The 22,764-nt window shown below is 41.3% G+C and overlaps 1 protein-coding gene across 2 annotated transcripts in view; it reads left to right on the forward strand.

Annotated features, from left to right (window-relative positions):
• The window catches only part of PPP3CC (protein phosphatase 3 catalytic subunit gamma), an 82,648-nt gene that overhangs the window by 41,834 nt on the left and 18,050 nt on the right, over positions 1 to 22,764 (forward strand). For both annotated transcript variants that reach the window (XM_038746816.1, XM_038746818.1), the window contains exons 2-8: positions 1,945 to 2,142; positions 2,971 to 3,095; positions 13,154 to 13,265; positions 17,109 to 17,254; positions 19,590 to 19,729; positions 21,554 to 21,631; positions 21,734 to 21,828. In XM_038746816.1, coding sequence (XP_038602744.1) covers positions 1,945 to 2,142; positions 2,971 to 3,095; positions 13,154 to 13,265; positions 17,109 to 17,254; positions 19,590 to 19,729; positions 21,554 to 21,631; positions 21,734 to 21,828 — 894 coding nt within the window. The remainder of the gene's footprint in view (positions 1 to 1,944; positions 2,143 to 2,970; positions 3,096 to 13,153; positions 13,266 to 17,108; positions 17,255 to 19,589; positions 19,730 to 21,553; positions 21,632 to 21,733; positions 21,829 to 22,764) is intronic.

Consider the following 22,764-nt stretch of genomic DNA (forward strand, 5'->3'; position numbering starts at 1 on the left):
GTGACGGGTTGTCAAAAAGAAAATGTTTCTAGGTTTTAAAATGACGGAGAGTGCATTGTGGCTAGAAAAAGGTTTTTTGGGCGGGCAGGGGAACCACGGCAGGGGTGTCTTCAACCATTAAGAGTCTGTTTACTCTTTATGACTGAAGGAGAACCCTAGCATGAGACAAATCCAGTGTGTTCCACCACGTCACTTTTGCTGGATAGATTGCTACAGTGAAATTCAGTCCACTGAGCTTGTCACTGTATTTAACTGCTGAGATAATATCTAATTTTAAATGTCAAATGTCTTTCAAGCAAGATTGCTGATTCAGTGTTTACTACTAGTACAGACTTGATACCAAACGGGCGATTGAAGCAAATTATCCCTTTTCCAGATTAACATTGGCATCCGTGGTCATTAAAAAGCAAAGCTCTACTATATTTTCCATATTCTTCTCTTCTCAAGTTTGTTCTCATCAAAATAGAAAATTATGCTCCACCAGATTATTAGTGTCCTTGATACTGTCAGTCGTAAAACACAAACTCGTTTGAAAATCAGATATGGATTATGGAATTCCACTGCATTGTTCTCCTAATTTAAGTCAAATTAAAATTCAAAGAAATACTGTTGGCAATGTTTCTTTGGGACATCTTTATGGAAGAAGTATGGTTTAATAATTTGAATTTTTTTCTTTGTGCTTTTCCTTCTGTTATGTTTCAGTCTGCCTTTCTATAAGCTAAAACAAGTTGCATAAAAATCTATACATATTTTTAGGGAAGTCCTCTAAATTCATGTCCTCAGACTGTTGTAATTTCCCTTTCATCCATGGATTGAGTGTTAAAAGCTTTACATGGCCGTGCGTAATAGTAGTGGTGTTTATCAGTCAATGGTATTGAGAGCTTTCTGGGTGCAGAGCATTGTACCAAGTTCTGGGAAAGAGTATACTACAGGTGGGCATTAGACTCGGCTTCATCTTTTGAGGGGCTGTAAGTAAACGTCAGGTAGGGGACTTGAGTCAGACACATTGGGAGCAAAGAAACAATAAAACCTTAAAGCAACATGAGAGACAAGGTCAAATGTACAATATAAAATAAAACAAATAAAAAGAAAAGTCATTAGGGGCCTGTTGCTAGAAGAGTGGAATTTCAGGCTTCTCGTGATTCGGAGTCCACAGCATGTCCAAACCCCACAGCCGTGGCTACCATCGCTTAGTACAGTAAGTGCGTAACAGATACCTTAATATTATTATTATTATTATTATTAACGTGGCCAACCAGCTTTCCCGTGGTTTTGGTGAAGGAGGCCTCATGCTGCAGGTGCTGTTTTCTTTCCCATGGGGTGATGGAAAGCAGGACGAGTTGGGGACTCCTCGATGGTGCAGGGGAGAACTGGTGCCAGCTCTCAGGGAGGAAACGTGGCTGGTGCCCAGAGCAGATCGGGAGCAGGCGCAGAGTTCCTCAGCCATGGTGGAGGAGGGCTGAGGACATGCAGGAAGGCGAGGTTGCAATTACCAGATGTTTCATGTGGTTGGAGGTGAAGAGAGTCTGACAAGGCAGAACAATGGCTTTTATGCCCAGTCTGGCAAGCACAGGTCATGCCCGGGGCAGGCAGGGGGTTCCTCAGCTGTACACAGTTGGAGGGCCGGAGGCGTGAGGGTATGCATTTTGCTCAGCTGTGGTACATCACATTTACAGTAGTATATTATCTGTACCCTTTGAACTGGTAAGAAGTTAGTCATTTCTCCTAAAATTAGTAATGGTGCCTTGAAATTAATAAATAGATATAAGTATAGATGTCTACATATATACAATGTAAATATATATAGCTCAAGTACCTTGAGGCTAGGATTACAGAATGGTCATTTGAATAGATTGAATTATTCAAAATGAATATTGTAATGCTCTGCTCTCTCTGAAACACATTAAGGAATCCCTGTTTACAAATTCTTAAATTTATTTTCAGCCGTCCCATTTCCTCCGACGCAGCGACTCACACTGAAGGAAGTATTTGAGGATGGGAAGCCCAAGCTTGATGTCTTGAAAAGCCACTTGGTGAAGGAAGGGCGGCTGGAAGAGGATGCGGCTTTGAAGATTATCAATGATGGAGCAGCTATCCTGAGACATGAAAAGACAATGATAGAAGTGGAGGCCCCAATCACAGGTTTGAGTAGTGTCTCTGGGATGAGACTTATATTTAGACTAGGCTAATGCTGAGGATTGAGTGCCTTCTGTTGCGGAGCAATGCACTATGTACTTGGGAAATACGCAACCACAAAAAAATATGTGACCCCTGCTCTTGAGGAGTTGTAGACGTATACATAGCAAATATAAGCACACATAGCAAATCTCTCTATATGTAAATAGATAAATTCTATCTGTTAGCCAACGAGAGCATGCGACCGGAAAGGTGGGAGGGTTGTCAGGAAATTTCAAATCACAGGTAGTTGGTGGGTAAAACTGTGCTGTCAGTTTGATATCAGATACTGAGATGTTGCTAGAATCACTTACAACATTGTATTCGTCAGATAGAGTTGGCGTTGCAGAAGCAGCGTGGCTCAGTGGAAAGAGCTCGGGCTTTGGAGTCAGAGGTCATGGGTTCAAATCCCGGCTCCGCCACTTGTCAGCTGCCTGACTTTGGGCAAGTCACTTCACTTCTCTGGGCCTCAGTTACCTCATCTGTAAAATGGGGATTAAGTCTGTGAGCCCCACGTGGGATGACTTGATTACCTTGTATCTACCCCAGCACTTAGAACAGTGCTTTGCACATAGTAAGTGCTTAATAAATGCCATCATTATTGTTATTAGTATTTCTAGGAGGACATTTAGTTATAAGTAAAATTTTGGAGAAGATGATTCTAGTAGAACTGAAATGATTTTTAGATTAGTAGTTGAAACCCCCATGATTCCTGTTGGTGTTATGCCTATTTTCTTCTCGGGCTTTCATTCTTTTTTTTTTTTTTTTCCCCTACCCCCATTCTCTCTCTCCTAGTGTGTGGTGACATCCATGGGCAGTTCTTTGACCTGATGAAATTGTTTGAAGTTGGAGGATCTCCCAACAACACTCGCTACCTCTTCCTGGGTGACTATGTGGACAGAGGCTACTTCAGCATAGAGGTGAAAACTTAATGTGGCCTCTTGGTTTACCCACAAGATTTTACCATATAATGCTCTCCACTTCCCCTCATCGCTTCTTCCCATTTACCCACCCACTGCCCTGATTCAGTGAAGTAACTGCAGTATGTTAGGGACCGTCTCTATATGTTGCCAACTTGTACTTCCCAAGCGCTTAGTACAGTGCTCTGCACGCAGTAAATGCTCAATAAATGCGATTGAATGAATGAATGAAAGGAAAAATAGATTTAAGGTGATCTAGTTTGGAATTTTAGACCCTGTTCTGCAGTAATAGTATTGGAGTTGATAGGGATTGATTAGCTCAGTTTTGTAAACATAAAAAATTAACTAGCCCTTACAAATTATTTACTGGCCTGGCCTCCAAAAGGACAGTACACGGGCAATATTTATGTCAGTCAGCATTCACTGACATAATGGTGTCACTTGACTGGCATAAACTGTGGTGTCCCAGTGGCAAGTAGCTGGATGAGTAGTAGTCTTTGATTACACCTCAGTTTTTTCCCAATTCATTGGCTTGCGTAAAGGTCTTAGCTTTTCAGTAGTGAAGCAAGATGGTAATATTCCTTAGAAAATATCTCGAGACTGTAAATTTCTCTGGAATTGAAGTTGACCAGAGAAGGTTATTCCTTTGAAGCTATGCAAGTAATTTATGTGAACAAATGCTATAGGATATATGTGAAATTATATATGCTAAAGTTAGTGAGGAAATGACTAGACAGGTAGCAAAGAGTTTAAAAATCACTTCATTGAAACACATGAAGTTGTGAAAGAGAATAAATGCTCCAAAGCTGTTTATATTTATGTAGACCTAATGGAGTTGGAATTAGGCATATGACCTCACTTTTCATTTCAGCTCATCGGTAAATACTGAGGTCAGTAAAGCTTCAACTAATGAAAATGGGTATTTGAAGTGGATGGCAATATTAGCAGATACTCCTCAGACTAACCATCCTGATATTCAATGTGTGCGAAGCCGAAACAGTTGAGCCAAGACCAGGCAGGTGCCCACATTGTGAGCAAGTGGCTCTTTGAGAGACAGCATGCTGAATGTTCACTTCTTGGTTGTTTGATTACATTGGCATTGTTAGGAGGTCAGTGCAATGTTCCCGGAGACTGAGCATCAGTATGTCAATGGAAGAAGGCAGAAACTTTCAAGTGTTTTACTTGAACAGCTTGACAACAGAATTAAGTCAGAGCCCAGGGTGAGGGTGCTGCTGTTCACTGTTGAGTCATTGAATGAATAGAGAAATATTTCTCCATCTTATTCAAGTGGGAGGTTTGGCTCACACTTGTAAATTATGAGTGTGATGTCTCGGTTGGTTGTTTGTGTGCTCGCAGTGAGACCCTTTCATGACCTTATTTCTCCTTCCCTCTTTTTGCATTGCTTTCACCCCCTTGAATCTGTAGAGAAGCACTCCTACCATAATGCATTCTCTCTCCATAGGGCAAGCATTGATCTCCCATGAATCACGGTAGACTTTGATCAGTGCACACACGAGGTAGAATCCAATTGTCACCGATAAAATGGAAGAGGAAATATTTTCTGTCCTTTGTGCTTATTGATGGGCTTTCCTCCTTTTCCGATTCCTACTGTAAAGTACTGTCTGTGTGCTTAGAGGGGCTGCATTTTGGTTTGCTGTAATGAAATCTGGTAATGTTCATTTTAGGATCAGATGGCGGTAATGAGGCAGAACATCCTTAAATCGGGAAACTGAGTGCCTTGAAAAATAAATTGTGTTTTGGTGTATGCTCTTTGAGAGCACAGAACGCCGACTCCCACAGTGGTAATTACATGTATCAGGCTAACAGATTATTAGGCCACATTGGAAGACAGTGCTAAAGCTTGATACACATTGATTCCACTTGTAAAGAATTCAGTGTTTTACTGTGTTTGATATCAAAAAAGAGAGACATGTTAATCTGTGTAGATCCTTCATGAGTCATGGAGAAAGCTTGAGTGTACAGTGGAGGGGAAGTTATTGAGTGTCTGCACGGAGCTGCTGATAATCAGGATCTTTTAATTGAATGAAATAGAGGTAATTGCTTAATTGCATCCTGATGCGTAGTCAGAAAACAGAACTTGAAATAGGGGGCAGAGGAGGTGTTAGGACAAAATTATATTTCTGGTTGTGAATACAAATTGTTCTTTGAAGTGATTTGTTCCCATGAATAGAAAAAATATATAAAATAATAATATAAATATAATATGAATATGATGATATAATCATTATTTTTATAATATAAATATAATATGAGTATAAAATCTAAAAAAGTATTAAAGTTTAAAGCCCACAGATCATATTCCACATTAGTTTCCTCAGGCATCTGCAGTATCTTTTCCCATAAATGCCCTAAATAACACTCAGGTGATTATTTGGCTCCCAGAACAATTTTATTATTTACCAACTGCCTTTAGAGAGGATCCTGGGATTTTGGAATTCTTTTATTCATTCAAGTTCTTTGGGGCAAACTCCTGATTAGAGAACATATAAACAGACTTGCCCCTAGAACAACACGGTGCACCTAGAAAGTGCTTAGTAAATGCTGAATGATGAGAGATCAGTAAATCCGTATTTTATTCATTCATTCAATTGTATTTATTGAGCGCTTACTGTGTGTAGAGCACTGTACTAAACGCTTGGGAAGTACAAATAGGCAACACATAGAGATGGTCCCTACCCAACAACAGGCTCACAGTCTTTTTCAATTTTAGAATCCAGATTGGCACTAAGCTCAACCAAGACTTTATGTCCTGACCTGACCACTGCATCAATCTTCTCTCAGGCCTCCCTGCCTCCAACTTCTCCCCTCTCCAGCCATTTTTTACTCTGCTCCCCTAATCGTTTTCCTAAAATATTGGCCTGTACATGTCAAAAACCTGCAGTCAATCATATTTGAGTGCTTATTGTGAGCAGAGCTCTGTACTAAGCATTTGGGAGAGTATGACACAAGAATATAGCAGACACATTCCCTGTTCACAACAAGCTTACAGTATAGCGGGGGAGGCAGATGTTAGTGTAAATCAATTACAGATGTATACATAAGTGCTGTGAGCTGGGAGGGGGGATGAATAAAGGGATGAATAAAGTCAGGATGATGCAGAGGGGAGTGGGAGAAGAGGAAATGAGGTTTTAAGGAAGGCCTTTTGGAGGAACTGTGCCTTCAGGAAGGCTGTGGAGGTGGTGAGAGTGATCATCTGTCAGATATGATGTTCCAGGCCAGAGGCAGGATGTGGGCCGGATAGATGAGATTGAGGTACAGTGAGTAGGTTGGCATTAGAGGAGTAAAGTGTGAGGGCTGGGTTGTAGTAGTCATTAATATTGAAAAAATAAATCACAGATATGTATATAAGTGTTGTAGGGCTGGGAGGTGGAATGAAAAAAGGGAACAAATCAGGGTGATGCAGAAGGGAGTGGGAGAAGAGGAAAGGAGGGCTTAGTGGACTGGAATGGAGAGAGACAGGAGGCAGGGAGGTCAGCAAGGAGGTTGATACAGTAATCAAGGCAATATAGAATGAATTGGATGAATATGGTAGCGGCTTGGAGAGGAAAGAACGGATTCTAGCAATGTTGTGAAGGCTGAACCGACATGATTTAGTGATGGATTCAATATGTGGGTTGAATGAGAGAGAGGAGTCAAGGATAACACCAAGGTAACAGGCTTGTGAGACAGGAAGGATGGTTCTTCCGTCTTCAGGGATGGGAAGGTAGGGGAAGCACAGGGTTTAAGTGGGACGATAAGGAGTTCTGTTTTGGATATGTTAAGTTGGAGGTGATGGCAGGACATCCAAGTATAGATGTCTTGAAGGCAGGGGGAAATGTGAGACTAGAGAGAGGGAGAGATCAGGGCTGGAGATGTAGATTTGCGAATCATCGGCGTAGAGATGGCAGTTGAAGCCATGGGAGCGAATGAGTTCGCCAAAGGAATGGGTGTAGGTGGAGAATAGAAGGGGACCCAGAACTGAACCTTGAGGAACCGTCGCAGTTGGGGGGTGGGAGGAAGAGGAGGAGCCCGCGAAGGAGACCGAGAGTAAACAGCTGCAGTGATTGACCATTTCTCTCAGCATCAAACAGAAACTCTGGCAGTTGGCTTTCCTATCTACTTATTCATTCAGTCGGATTTATTGAGTGCTTACTGTGTGTAGAGTACTGTACTGAGTGCTTGGGAGAGTACAGTACAACAGTAAACAGACACATTCCCTGTTTGTCACATGCTTACAGTCTACTAGCTTGCAGACTGCTTATCCTTGCTTTTTCACTCCAGCCCAGCCTGCATGATTTTCTCCTCTCAAGCCAACCTACTTTTCATCTCAAGCCAACCTCATTCTCGTCTCTCTCACTACCGTCCTATTGCTCACACACTCCACTCTACCTGGAATTCCCTGCCCATTGTCATCCGGCAGACCACTGCTCTCCCCATCCTGTTGGCCCTTCTGAAATCATCTCTCCCCCAGGAGGCCCTCCTTGATTAATCTCTTCTTCTCATCGCATTGCGACTTCAGCCCTTCTGAACCACCTAAGCAGTTGGGTATTCATCCGTCCCTCCACTCCATTGCATTGATGTACTTATCTGTGTATTCTGTTACTTCTCCTTACCTGCAGTTTATTTTAGTATCTTCTCCCCACACTTGATTGTAGGCAGGGATCATGTTTACTAACGGTAGTACTACCAAATGCTTTGTACAGTGCTTTGCACAGAATAAGTGCCCAGTATGTACTCTTAATTGATTAGAATGTAGAAACCGGGAAGCAGCATGGTCTAGTGGAAAGAGTACAGGCCTGGGAATTAGAGGACCTGGGTTCTAATTCCGATTTGACTCTTGCCTGCTGTGTGTCTCTGGGCAGGTCTCTTAACTTCTCTGAACCTCAGTTTCCTCAACTGTAATGTGGGAATTTAATATCTATTCTCTGTTCTACTGAGACTGTGAGCCCTTATGTGGAACATAGGGACTGTGCCTATCTTGATTAACTGGTATCTATCCAATCATGTAGAACAGTGCTGAGCACCTAATAAGCACTGAAATACAGCAACAAAATAATAATAATAATAATAATAATAATAATAAAATAGAGGGAGAGTGAAGGCATCAAGAAAGAAGATAGGAGAGAAAATCTGAGGATGCACAGAGAGAAGCAATAGGAGAAATGAAACAATTTCTGAAAACCAGTCAGTGTCAACAGTCCGATTGCTTGTTGTGTTGTTCTGGTCTACTAATGATACCGCTTAGTGCTTCCTTGTCTGTGCCTGACCCCGTGGTTTCTCATATTTTCCTCTCCCACTGTATTCCACTTCAAAGATGCCAGTCCTGAAGGCTTCTGTGCTCTTTTTCTTCCCCCGAGTCCAGCGGTTGTGAGCTTAACACTTTTTAAAAAGTGCTTACCCCTTTTTACTCTTTCAGTAAATAAGAGCTTCTGAAATGTGTTTTCTCATTTGATGAAGAAGGGGCGACATTGGTGGAGGGCTTGCCAGACTAATTTGCAGTGTTATATTACTTCAGGGCCCTATGTTGTAGTTCTCTAATTATGGAATCAAACTTACAGTAGTTCTGCAGAGCCATAATGTGCTGTTATTTTATCCAGCTCAATTAAATATTAAAGTGACACTGTCAAGGCTGCTAAGCCTAAAATTAGACCTAGTAGCTTCGTTTTGGTTTGCAGGCATGTGTTTGAATAGGTAGGTTTCTGTAAGCTTTAGACTTAATGCTTCTGGGGGGAAAAAATACCAATGCTATATAATTTTGAGTTTTGGCTAGTGAAGCAAAGATGCTCTTAATAGTATATGCCTTAGTTACCCAGCTAGGGTCACAGAATGGGTAATGAATACACAGTAAACAGCAGCCTTTAAAGGGCAGTATAAAGTCTTCGAAAAAGAAAAAGATTAAGATCTCATTTTTAATATTTCTTTCAAACCTTCATTTGGGTGATGATGGGGGAAAAAAAACACCTGTAATGCAAAACCTCGGGCTTTTCTTGAAATCACAGAGAAAAATCAGAAAAGCCAAAGGTACGATTCAGGAGGTGGTCATCCCAGAAGGAGATTTGCTCTGTGGGGGAATGTGTCACTAAGATTAGATGTAGTAATTTGTGGATGCTCTCTTGAAATGTGTTACTGGTGAGAGGATATGTGGTGGTTGTCACTTTGGAAGAAATTAAATATGCACTCATCCCTTGAGTGCTAGTATATCTAAATTTACAGCCCTTAAAACCTCGGCCAGAAATAATCTGACTCCTTGATCGAATACTTCAAGATGCTTCTATAGAAAAATATTTTGATAAAGGCTGTCTGTGAGTCGAGGTTCAACTATGCCATGGCAGGGAGACACGAGACTGTCCTGCAGAGTAGGAAAAAGGCCCTTCATGTCCCCCATCCTCTTCTGCCCAAATATAAATTGATAAAGAAAAACCATCTCATAATCCTCTTTAAGGATAAGTGGCAGCTGTAGAAATCTTCTTATTTAGTTTTTCCCCAATTTTCCCACCCTCCAAACTGAGCTGATTGGTAGTGAAGGAGTTGCAGTTAGTTAGATCTTTTCCCAATTCCTGACCATACAAAGGTGACGTTCAGTGAATGGTCTTAAAGTGATTGTAAGACTAAAACCTACCAACATTTTGATCTCGGGAATGTGAAAGTCGATTTTAATCTTTTGAGTATCATTTATATTGTTAGCTTCCTTTACCTCAGGCCCATTGTCAGATGCCTTTTTAATATCAACTCCTACTCTTCAAGATGATTGCTATTTGCAAGTGTATTTTTCTTTGAAATATTTTTCATGCAGAGAGATTAATGCATTGTAATTTGGAGGGACAAAGGACTCCGGAAATATTCATTATGTAAAGCAAAGTCAAATCCGTTTTTCTGGTGATATCGGTCTTTCAAATGAGCAATACTGAACTCGATATACAATGCTTAAATGGCTTTATTTTCACCTTTGTATTAAAGATGAATGTTAAAGCCTATTTATGTCAGATTTGAGATTACAATTTTTATAACACAAGCACTATTTCTTGAACTCTTTAAAATACCAATAAAAGATACCCTGTTTTCATTGTATAATTGATGTGTTCTGATGTAAATTCCCATTTTTTTATTTGGTGGAACAAAGTGTTCAGTTCTATAGCGTATCAGCTTGATGGGTAAGTGCTTATTAAAGTAAAGAAGAAAAAAGATCCAAAAATCATGCTGGTTTTTTTCAAATTTAAGTTATCAAAAAGGCAAATTTACCGTCACGTTAGTTATGTCAGATAAATAGTGGAAAATGTACCCCTAGAATAAACATTGTGTAAAAAAACCCAAAAACCAACCCTCATCTTCCCTAGCAAACTTTTTTTCCAGAAGAGGATGTAGTCCTCTTGGATGATCTCATTATTTCATGTGGACTCACTACCACTGTGAAGTTAGGATTTTCTATAGCTACTGTTAGTGTTTCAAGTGTGTGCTGTCATTATAGTAGGAATGCTATAAGTTGAAGCTTTCTGGAAAGAGTGGTGGCTTTTTTTCTCAGTGCAGTTCATTTTAGAGAAAATATGGGAGAAGTCATTACTTCTGAAAAATTACCTTTACCAGAGAAATCATGGCTAAAATTCACCCTTTCCTCACCATTCACCATTTCACCCTTTGAAATATTAATTCAAACACTTATCCTATCCCACCTTGATGACTGTCAGCCTCCTTGCTGACCTCCCTGCCGCTTCTCTCCCCACTCCAGTCTGTATTTCACTCTGCTGCCAGATCATTTTTCTACAGAAACGTTCAGTACATATTTCCCCACTCCTCAGGAACCTCCAGTGGTTGCCCATCCACCTCCACATCAGACAGAAACTCCTTTCCAACATCTTTAAAGGAATCACCTTGCCCTCACCTCACCTCACCTCGCTACTCTCCTACTATAACCTAGCCTTACACTTCACTCCTCTAATGCCAACCTACTCACTGGTACCTCGATCTCATCTATCTTGCCCCCATCTTCTTGCCCAGATCCTGCCTCTGGCTTGGAACCACCATCCCTCTTCATATCTGACAATCGCTCTCCTCACTTTCATAGCCTTTTTGAAGTCACTTCTCCTTCAAAAGGCCTTCCCTAAGACTTCATTTCCTCTTCTCCCACTCCCCTCTGTGTCGCCCTGACTTACTCCCTTTATTCATCCCCCCTCCCAGTCCCACAGCAGTTATGTACATGTCTGTAATTTATTTATATTAATGCCTTTTCCCCCCTTTATACTGTGAGAGCTCGTTGTGAACAGGGACTGTGTCTGTTATATTCTTGTGCCGTGCTCTCCCAAGCTCTTAGTACAGTGCTCTGCACACAATGAGCACTCAAATACGATCGATTGGAGGTTAAAATGTCAAGTATGACAGTGTCCCTTGAACTAAAAGCGGTCACCGTCTTCTGATCTTGTATTATTGGGAACTGTGAAGCCCTAGATCTGCAGCGTATAAATTGGAAGACGCATTTACCTTCCGAAGGCCTTGCTTATTCTTGGCTCAGATTTGTTTACTTGGCTCAAGCTTTTCAGACCCCCCCCCGGTGTTTCCAAATGCCTCCTATTTCACTAAATGAGTATGTGACCAATTCTTTCGGCATTGCTACTTTAGGCATAAATAGGAAGATTCAAGCAGTCCTACCAACTGTTGAGCATTTAATGGGCGCAGAGCACTTAAGACAGTATAATTAAGTAGGTGGACATGATTCCTGCCCACAAGGAGCTTGTAATCCAGTGGATTATAAACGTGACTTCAACACATCTTTTACTTCACTAAAATATGAGGGTTAAGACCTGACCTGTGGAAATGTGTGAAAAATGAACTGGGGCTTTCTGGTGGTGCCATTTATTGTAGTGTAGTCACCACCCAAGGCAGCTCATTTTAAATAAGCCCCATTTAATAAGGTAGACAACTTGCACATCCCTCTGCTGCTGTTACAAAGATTACCCACCAATTATAATGGAAAGTGAAATTCTAATTGGGACAATAAGCTGTGAGCATTACTTGTGTACCCTACTGATATACCTCCAGTAGCTGCTGGAGGCTCTCCTGGATACCAGATACGGGGTTGCACGTAACACATGTGTTAGATGGGGTGGGCATGCAAGCATGACCCCGAGGGTCGCCGGGACCATTTTCCAGAAGCATTCACATAAACCTTGAGCGTTTCTCCCCTGGGTGAGGGGGATTCCTGAACACCTCCTCCTTCCACCACTCCCTGTTTACTCCAGAGCCTTTGTATCCCCCTTCCCAAGGCGGTGTGGAGTCTAGTGCAGCTCATACCAAAAGCAGTCCCCAAACTGGCCCCAGAAGGCTAGGCCTGTGTCAGCGCTAGACCACCCTACATGTGACTGATGAACTTTAGTTTAATAGGTCCCTGAAATTTTTCAGTATTCTTGAGAGGTGTGTAGAGTTGTCACTTGTCTCGATTATCCCCGAAAAGCAAAACTCTTCCGTGCTTTTTATTCACACATCCTATTGAAAAGCCGATGAGATTGTTTTACTGTTGAGTTTCTGTCAGCTTTTGTTGACCCCGCCGGACAAACCGATGTAAAACTAGAAGCCTCCCTGAAAATCAGGCCGCTTTTTTGTTACTAAAGGAGGAAGGAAATCTGCCCCACCACGTACCATGAGCCCAGTTTCGGTTGGAGGAGATACCATCTGGCAGCTATTTGCAACTCAAGCCTAATATAGAGAGATTTGCAATTTGTTTTGCCCCTTCCAGTGTTGCGCAGAAACCCAGCCAAGATAAGTCCTGATGCTGCCGAGAGGGGGGCCCTGATCCAATCTGCTGGTAGTGCTCAAAACACATGGCTGGGGGTTAGGGAACTTGAATCCCAATCCAGCGCCAGTACTGACTCACTATTTGCCCTTGAGTAAATCACTTGACGACTTTGCGTCTCGGTTGCCTGATCCGTCTATGGGTTTTGCCCCGGGAGCCGGGCGTTTTGTGTAGAATTCCGGCAGTGTTCCCCACCCCCAGCCCTCCTTCATGGTCATATAGTGTTCTCTCGCTCCAGTTTATAGAGGGTAATTGTGTCCTTGAATTTCCTTTGTAGTGTGTGCTGTACTTATGGAGTTTAAAGATTAATCACCCCAAAACTCTGTTTCTGCTTCGAGGAAATCATGAATGCAGGCACCTGACAGAATACTTCACCTTCAAACAAGAATGTAAGTATAGTCCTAACAGTTCCCTCCGGAAGGGCCTTAGTAGTGTGGTACTTTAGCCTGACCAAAATGACAGTGGTGTGAAGAAAATACAGTACGCAGTCTAAAAAAAGAAACTTCCTGGGCTTTCAGATACTCTTTGTTCCCATCACTTCTGTTGAAGGACTTGAAGATTTAGGGTGTAGGAAGACTAATATATTCCCATATGTCTTCGACGCTCATAAACTGTGTTTCTAGTGAAGCAGAATTGAAAACAGTGCCAATTTTTTGTTTGTTTTTTAATAGTATTTGTTAAGCACTTTACTATATGCCAGCCACTGTACTAAACCCTGGGGTAGAAAAAAGATAATCAGGTTGGACACAGTCCATGTCCCACATCGGGCCCACAGTCGTAATCCCCATTTTACAGATGAAGTAACTGAGGTACAGAGAAGAGAAGTGAGTTGCCCAAGGCCACGCAGCAGACAGATGGCAGAGCCGGGATTAGTACTCAAGTCCTCTGACTCTCCGGCCTGTGCTCTTTCCACTAGACCACACTGCCCTTCTAGTGCTTAGAACAGTGCTTGGCACATAGTAAGCGCTTAACAAATGCCGTCATTATTATTAATGTTACACATAGGAGTGTAGCCACAAACCAAAGAACAATCTTTACTTGTGTAAAGTGTGGGACAAAGGACTATTAATCACATATAATAGAGAAATAGTGTTGCCTAGTGGCACACACTAAACATGGGGACTCAGACTGTGAGCTCTATATTGGATTGTCTCCAACCTGATTATCATGTATCTACCCCAGGACTTAGTAAAGTGCCTGGCACTTAGTAAGCACTTAACAAATACTGTATATATAATCAGTACTTACATGGGTCATATGGCTGGAGATATATATATACATATATATTTATGTATTTTCCGGCCATATGACCCATGTAGGTAATTATTACTTATCAGTAGCGTCATGTTTTGAATGTAAAGAATAACTCTGTTTTATTGTATGTTTAGATATACTGTTTTTGTAAGGGATACACAGCCATATTTTTATGAAAATGAATATAGTAGTCCTGCACGGATTTTTTTTGCAGTTTTTTGTTTTTTAAAAAATACGAATATAAAACCAGGCTTACTCTAAATGCAGGATCTGGAAAACACACCTTTATATTTCTTTAGTATTGTCTTACCTTCAGTGATATAGCCCCAGATCAGGTTTCACTCAGTATCTTCAAAATCAGTCAGTATGTGCAGAGCACTGTACTAAGCACTTGGGAAAGGCAATGCAATGGAATTGGTAGACATGATCTCTACATCACAAGAAGGCTACACCTCTAAAAAAAAAAGTCAATTGAAAATGATCAGATTCGTTGTCCCAGAGTAATTACCAATTGCGAAAATACTCTGTTCCTAGTAATTTATATGATGGTTCCTATATCTGGTCATTATCCAGGCTAAAATTTAACTAGTGGACAGACAAATTGTCTGGGTTCCATTTCTGGAGTACCTGGGAGTGAGCTGTGGATGAACAGCCAGTGGAGCGATGTAAAGGCTCTCTAGTTCCCTTACTGAGAGAACTCTAAATAGAATAAAGTTGCGTTTTGTCATTTAGGGCTAGAGTTTACCTAGGATCTTTCTCCTTTTGGAATCGTTTCACCTCAAAATTAATGTAAACTGTGGTGAAGAGTCTTGTTTTGAGAAGATGGTGAGTGATAAATATCTAATGTACACTTCTGAATGTTTGAGACCCCTATATTTGGGAGAAATATGCAAGTAGGTTAAGTTCCTTTTTCCGATGTCAGTTAAGTTGTTTCTTCAACACCTCTCAGGACTGGAGTGAAAATGTGAATAAATCCTAGAAAGCATGTCTGCATTCAAGTACAGTCATTTGTCTCATTCCTGAAAGAGGGATGTGCGTGGAGTTCTTCATGGCTGCTCTTCACTGACAAGCTGCTTTCTCTTAAAGGGACATCCTGACTTTTTAGATCCAGGACCCTGTAATTACTGCCAAGTGATGCTTAATTCCAGATTGTGCAGCTGGAATCTGGTAACAGTTTAAAGAAAATAAAGGATTTTCTCCCCATTAGTACTTTGAGTAGGGAATGCTTTGCATTTTAGGAACTTTAAAAAAAATATTCTCATCCTTTGTCTTTTCCAGCAACCAATGACTTTTTTGAAGAAAAGCAGAATGAAATTTTTATTTTTATTTCCCCTCTTTGTCTTCAGAATAAAAATCGTCCTTTTGCCCGTTTCTGCATCTGAAAACCAGGAAGCCAAGCACTTTTATAATACTGTCCAAATTTCCTATCTGTAATGCAGACTGATTATTCACTCTCAAATCTAACGGTATTTGGAATTGAAACGTCATGACTGCTGCTTAAGGGAAACCTTTATCTGTTTGTGGGTTTTACTGGCCAAGACAATGACGTTTAAGATGAATAAACTCAAATATCATTCTAGTCATTGACAATACCCGATGATAGTTTTCACAGATGTTACTAATTGCAGGTGGAACTCTTTATCCTTCAAAGAACTCTGTAAAAGCTTGAAAGCTTTTGTTGAAGTAGAAACTGTTACAGGTTCCTAAGTGAACCCATCTTGTTGAAGCGTTTACGATATTTTTTCAAAGGAGTCATGCTGTGTCCATCCAAGGAAGATGGCTGGATTAGTGTTTGGATGGGTCCTACGTGGTCTGTCAAGAATGACCTGTTTCACCGTTATGCATTAAGGACCTTTGGTATTGGAAAGATTATTTCCTGGGAAACGTAAAACTGAACCTTGACTCCTTCAGCCTAGACTATAAGCTCACTGTGGCAGGGAACATGTCTACCAACTTGGTTATCTTGTACTCTCCCAAGTGTTTAGTGCACTGCTGTGCAAACAGTCAATGCCCAATAAATATGATTAACTGATTGGAACTTGTGAATGCATAGAGACTTCTAATAAGGTTAGTAAAGCTCTGTGTCCTTCACTGACCTTTTTTTTTTTAATGGTATTTGGTAAGCACTTACTATATATCAGGTTCTTTTCTAAGCTCTAGGATATATACAAATCAATCAAGTCGGACGCGGTCCCTCTCCCATATGAGGCCCACGATCCAAGTAAGAGGGAATGCAGGTATTGATTCCACATATTACAGTTGAGGAAACAGAGGCACAGAGAAGTTGTGACTTGCTCTAAGTCGTCACTTTCATTCATTATATTGTACCTACCTCATTCCCCCCTTCACCTTTAGTGGAAGCAAAGTATTCTTTGGTATCTTTTCCAGACTGACAGAGGCTATCGTTTGTTAGTTGTCACTTTTCACCCAGGATATGCCCGTATTTTGAGAGTATGCCAAAGCACCAGTTTTTGAAATTCATAGGTTAATTTTGGAATCCTTATTTCTGAAAGGCTCTATGTAAATGTAAGGGATTTGTTCTAAATCATGAGCAGTGCATACTTAACTGACTAACCCAAGTTCCTGAATGTTGGCATGTTAAGGGGATTTTTTTTTGATTGTTGATTTAGGCCTGATCAGCAGAAGGAATCGTGGTTCCGGGGTCCTCATGGAAGAAAGTTGAACAGAAACCAAAGTTTTAAAGTTTTTTCTCTAACAGACTTTCAAGTGCCGGATCTACTTTAGAAATGCAAAGAAGCAAACAAACAAACCCATTGTTAGGTCATATATGAGATGTCCGAACTCTGCTTTTATGTGACACGCTTTCATTTAAGTGGCCATAAGTCATCTTTTACCTATAAAGAGACTGAAACAAATGAACGTAAAATAGTTTCAGATTACCTTTGACAAGCCCACTTGGCAGACATGGTAAACTTTTTCTTCTTCCGTGTTCCCTTTCTCCTAATCTTCCTCAATAGGTCGAATCAAATATTCTGAGCGGGTGTATGATGCATGTATGGATACCTTTGACTGTCTTCCTCTTGCTGCCCTCCTAAACCAGCAGTTTCTGTGTGTACATGGAGGGCTTTCTCCAGAAATCACATGCCTAGATGACATTAGGAAAGTAAGTAATCTTTCTTTCACTTGCATTCCCTCACACACACACATTTCAGCCCATTGTCAAAGAAGATATTAACAATTTTGAAACTGTAAATCATTTTACATTTCGGGCTCCGTTATTCGGATTGTCTCACAAGATGCCGCCAGGTCCTGCCAGTATATTAATATATATAAGACAAGTTGGCTGATATTCCTCATAAGTTCCCAGATTTTGAGAACTGGGTACAGCTTTGACCCATTTCACCTTTCTTTTGCCCTTTGCTTTCCCCCACCCCATTTATTGCTATAATCGTTTCTCTACCATAAAAGCCTCTCATTCGCATGTACGAAATGTTGAAAAAGATGCTGATTCTACAGTCCACAGAGCTAATGAATTCTAATAAGTCACACAAATGGGAATATTTAAAAGTACCTTCCTATACTTTTTTTGCTACTGCTTATGTATCGGCTTCTTGGCAATGTTTGAAGAAGCTTTTGGTGTGATTTCCAGCCCAACCAATCAATGGTATTAATGGAGCACTTATTGAGTGAAAAGCACCATAGTAAGCATTTGGGAAGGTACAATACAATCGAGTTGGGAGACACCCCCTCCCCCCACCCCCCCACCCCTTGCACAAGGAGCTTAGAAGGGAGAGTCTAGGAGGGGATCCAGGTATTGATATAAACGACGGATGTGGCTGAGTAAAGGATATGTTCATTAATGTTGTGGGAGAAGGGGTGAGGTGACTATCAAGTGCTTAAAGGTTACAGACTCAAGTGCATAGGTGATGCAGAGGGGAGGGCAAATAGGAGAAGTGAGGCTTAGTCAAGGAAGACCTCTTGGAGGGAATGTGATTTTTAGGAGAGACTGCAGAGGAGAGAGATCAGGCCTGGAGATGTAGATTTGGCAGCATCTACATAGAGGTGGTAGTTGAAGCCATGGGAGCTAATGAGTTCTCCAAGGGAGTAGGTGTAGATGGAGACTAACAGGGAACCCAGAACTGAATCTTGAGGACCCCACATTCAGAAAGTGGGAGGTAGAGGAGGAACCTGCAAAAGAGGTTGAGAAGGAGCAACCGGAGAGGCAAGAGGAGATCCAGGAGAGGACAGTGTGTCAGGGAAGCCAAGATTAAAAATAATGTTTTGAGGAGAAGGGGGTGGTCCACGGTGTCAAAGGCAGCAGAAAGGTTGAGAAGGATTAGGATGGAGTAGACATCATTGGATTTGGCAAGAAGGAAGTCATTGGTGACCTTAAAGAGGGCCATTTCATGACTTATTTTCAAGTAACAGAAAATGTGCAGTTTAAATTGTTACAGGCTGGACTCCTTGTCATTTTTCAAATCAGTCTAATATTTGAGCCCCGACTCAGTGGAATGGCTGAGATCAATTGTTTGCCATAAAGCTTAGTCATTTTGTAGGGCTACAACTTTTTAATGTGTCTTCCATTGATTTTCACACAAGTGATCAAAACTTGGCAATTAGTGGAAGCCTTAAATTGTGGTGCTACTCTAAAATGTCTCAACTGCAGAGAGAGGGAATGATATAATCCCCTAAAATCCAACTTTCGCTATAAGACTCTCCAATTAGTGTGCAGTTCCTTAGAGGGTAGGGGCCATGTCTGTTGCTTCAGAGTACTCAACCAAGGGCTTAGTGCAGTGCTGTGCACACATAAGATGCTTGGTAGATACCATTGATTGACTGGTAAACATTAGAGTTCTCTAAACAAAGACGTTAATGCTCTGCCTTCCCCCCAAAACACTCAGTTTTGGTAGAACTCGTGTTTCCACTGTGCATTTTGGCTAGAATGTGAGGGCAAGACTAGGGGTGTTCTTCTGACAACATGTGTGTGGATGGAGCATGTCGTTCTGTCAATAGAAGTGGTTAGGGCATTGGACATGGGGGAAGTACTGCGCTGTGAGTTGGGCAAGGGCACAACCCCTCTGTTGATGAGAGAATTATGTGTACTCTGCTTTTCCCTATAACTAAAACTAGAAAGTTGTCGGTTTGCATTTTACTTGTTCTGAATGAAAGTGATCCCCTCCAGTTTCCATAGTTGGTCTTAAAAATGATTGGGAGTTTAGAGATTCTGCCCTTGCAGTGCTGTGTTACCAAGCTACTCAGGCAATAGGAAGCAAATAAAGGGGCAGTGTACAGTTTTATTTCACTGTTACTTCTAAATGGGTTTTCAAAAGTCGTACGGTGCTCCTCCTCCTCTTGCAGGTGAAGCTTGCTTGAAGTTGTTCTGTTTCTCTGCCCTGCTAGACTCAGGTTGGAGGATGAGGTAGGTTCTTGGCCCCTACCGATTACCAAGAGCCGTTTTGCCACCACAATTTTCTTTTGCTTTTTGTGTGCCTTTCCAGTTAGACAGGTTTAAAGAACCTCCAGCCTTTGGCCCAATGTGTGACCTACTCTGGTCTGATCCCTCAGAGGATTATGGCAATGAGAAGACCTTGGAGCACTTCACCCACAATACTGTCCGAGGGTGCTCCTACTTTTACAGGTGAGCGGGTTTTGAGTGGATCAGGTAATGGGAATAGTTGTGTTTTAATGGTTTCATCTTCATTAATTCTGTATCTACTATATCGATTTCCAAATGGGCTAATTTTGGCTCCTAATTCGCTGCCCCTCTACAAAGCCTTCACCCCTTAAAATTTGTATCCTGGGCATTAAAAAAAATGCTCTAAATTAGCTTTGAAAGTAAGTCAGAAAGGATTCAGACATTAGGGGAGGTAAGACCGGATTAGAACAGTGCTTTGCACATAGTAAGCGCTTAACAAATACCATCATCATTATTATTATTAAGGACTAACCAGATACACTGTTAACTTACTCACCTGTCCTCTTCTGAAGAGCAGTAAAGTATAGGTAAAATGAACGCATGCAGATTTGAAAAGCCACCTTTAAATTAGCAGTTTCAGCCATCCTCCCCACCAGAGGGGCTAGCAGGTGGAAAAAAAGGGTCCTGGCTGAGTTTCTTTTTCGCTCCATCTAAGTGGTAGTACGTAATTACAGCCTGGGAAATGCCCAAAAGATGAGCAGCATAGAGGAGGGTGGAAGAGAAGCCCCAAAGATGATAAGCTGACTATAGTTGATGGAGTCTACAGTTAGGAACCACAGTTGAGCCTCAGTCCCTAGACTTCAAGACTGAGAACCAGCGCGGAGGAATTGCCGTGCTAGTGGTTTGCACAGCAGTAGCTCTCACGGTCTCTCTTCCCTACAAGTCAGGCTCCCACGCTTAAAGCGCATATGAAAATTGGCTACATGCAGAATCCACTTACGGACAAAAGAAATGCAGCAGAATGCCCCGATGCTCTGCCGAAGCACCACAGCCTGACAGACGGTTGCCTTGGTGCCTTGAAAATGATCTTCTCTGTTTTATAGCATATTGGATATATCCCAAGGCAGACCTCAAATCGGAGGAATGTTGAGGAGAGAGCCACAGTCTCATCCATTTTGGTTTTACACCAAACTCCAAGTGTTCTCTGCTGGCCCCAGTGGCAGGCTATTTTTCAGGATTTCAAGATTTCTGTTGCCTCTGTCGGTTGTCACAGAAAGCCCTGGCTCAGAAACCTTTGCCACTCACAGCCTCGTCCCAGCAGGCAGAATCAGGATTAATACATAGGCATCCTGGTTCCCAGAGCTGGGATCTATATTTTTGCTGGACTCAGCAGCAAGGCTTGGTTAGAATTCCCTTAATTGTGCTTCTCAGGAAGCCCCTGTGCGCCTCCAGCAAAAGTATTCCCTTTTGCCATTCAAGTATACCTAAACCAATAGGTACTACACTGCCCAAGCGCTTAGTACAGTGCTCTGCACACAGTAAGCACTCAATAAATACGATTGAATGAATGAATGCCTTATGCAGTGCTGTATTCTATCCTTATGCCCATTCTTTTTATTATGGCAAAGAATGCAGCTTAAGATTTTGTTTTCTTATTTCAGTATTGCTGATAGTGGGTAGGAAAAGGTAAAACCTGATCTAAAGTCACAGGCTCCCTGCGGAGTGTTTGGTTTATAACCAAATGGAGGCGACTGTGGTTCTCTCCTCAGCTTTCCTCCGATTTGAGGTTTGACTTGGGGTAGATCCAGTAAGCTATAAAAAAGATCACTTTCAAGGTTTCAGCTGGAGCTTATATTTGTGTGTAGAACTTTAACCTCAAGTAAGAGTGTTACTTGAATATTTACTATGTTGGGGTTTGGTTTTTTTTTCACAATTTAAGAGACCGAAGCAGGTCAAGTCCAAACAAATGTTTTTGCAGTCCCACCTTTTGAAAGAATTGCTTTAGTTTTGAATTAATATGGTGTATTTTTTTGAACTATTTTTCAGTTACCCTGCTGTTTGCGAATTTTTGCAAAACAATAGTTTGTTATCAGTAATCAGAGCCCATGAAGCCCAAGATGCCGGGTAAGTGATGTTAGAACTGCCCCAAAAGTCTGTGAAGAGTGAATTAATGTCCTTTACGATGTGCTTAATGATGAGACGGATGAGCTGCCTTCTGTCTTCCAGGTATCGAATGTACAGGAAGAGCCAGACAACGGGTTTTCCGTCACTTATTACCATTTTCTCTGCCCCAAATTACCTAGATGTCTATAACAACAAAGGTAAGAGAACCCAAGAGTGCTAAGTCTTTGGAATTGTATGTAAACTGCAGTGCTAATGTATTCAATCTAAAAAGAAAAATAAGCAAAAGTTTTCATTAAAACTACATTACACTAAAGAACATAGATTTAATTGATTGCCAGGCTCTCAGAACAGGATGAGGAGGAAGTTTAGTACTCTGTGTACCATTTGTGCCGTTATAGAATTGAAACATAACTTACTGTATTTAATTTCACCTTTTATAATTGTTAAAAGGCTAAAGAAGTAGCCAGTGACATTTTAATACTTCTAAATACCTGACTGTGATTGACTTTTCTGAGGAATGATGGGTGATATTTCACTTCCATTAAACCAGAACAGTGACTTTTGTGAACTTGAATGGTGTATGCAGTATGCCATTGAGGAGGAATAGTGTAAGGGTAGTCCATAATATAACTTAATGCAATTAAATTAAATTAACACTGTAAAGTTTGAGAGCACTTTTCAGCTGTGAGGTTGAAAAGCATTGCCAGAGGCAGTGTCATTTGTCATTTAGGAGGGGCTCAACTGGATTAAGCGTTGAAGTACTTTGGCATCTATTCAGAATTTATTGGTTCACTTTTTATTTTCAAACTGAACCCTTTCCTTGAGTCAGAGTTCTTTGCTTGTTAGTGCTCTTTCTAATCTTTCCCTCTTCCTTTCTCCCTCCTAATTCTAAATATTCAGAGGCACATCTACTAGCCACATAAACTCCATATTTTTGGTCGTTCTGCCTCCTCTTTGGCCCCCAAGTTTTCGAAACCGCAAACCACTCCAAAGTTACTCTACCAGTGGCATTTATTGAACACCGACTGAAGGCCGAGTACTGCACTACATTTTTGGGAGAGTACACCAGAACCAGAATACTCTTTTTCTTCTTTTGTTTGGACTCATGTTGCCAAAAACTAAAAAAAGACTAA

This window comes from Tachyglossus aculeatus, chromosome 5, assembly GCF_015852505.1.
Source record: "Tachyglossus aculeatus isolate mTacAcu1 chromosome 5, mTacAcu1.pri, whole genome shotgun sequence".
NCBI classification, from domain to species: domain Eukaryota; kingdom Metazoa; phylum Chordata; class Mammalia; order Monotremata; family Tachyglossidae; genus Tachyglossus; species Tachyglossus aculeatus.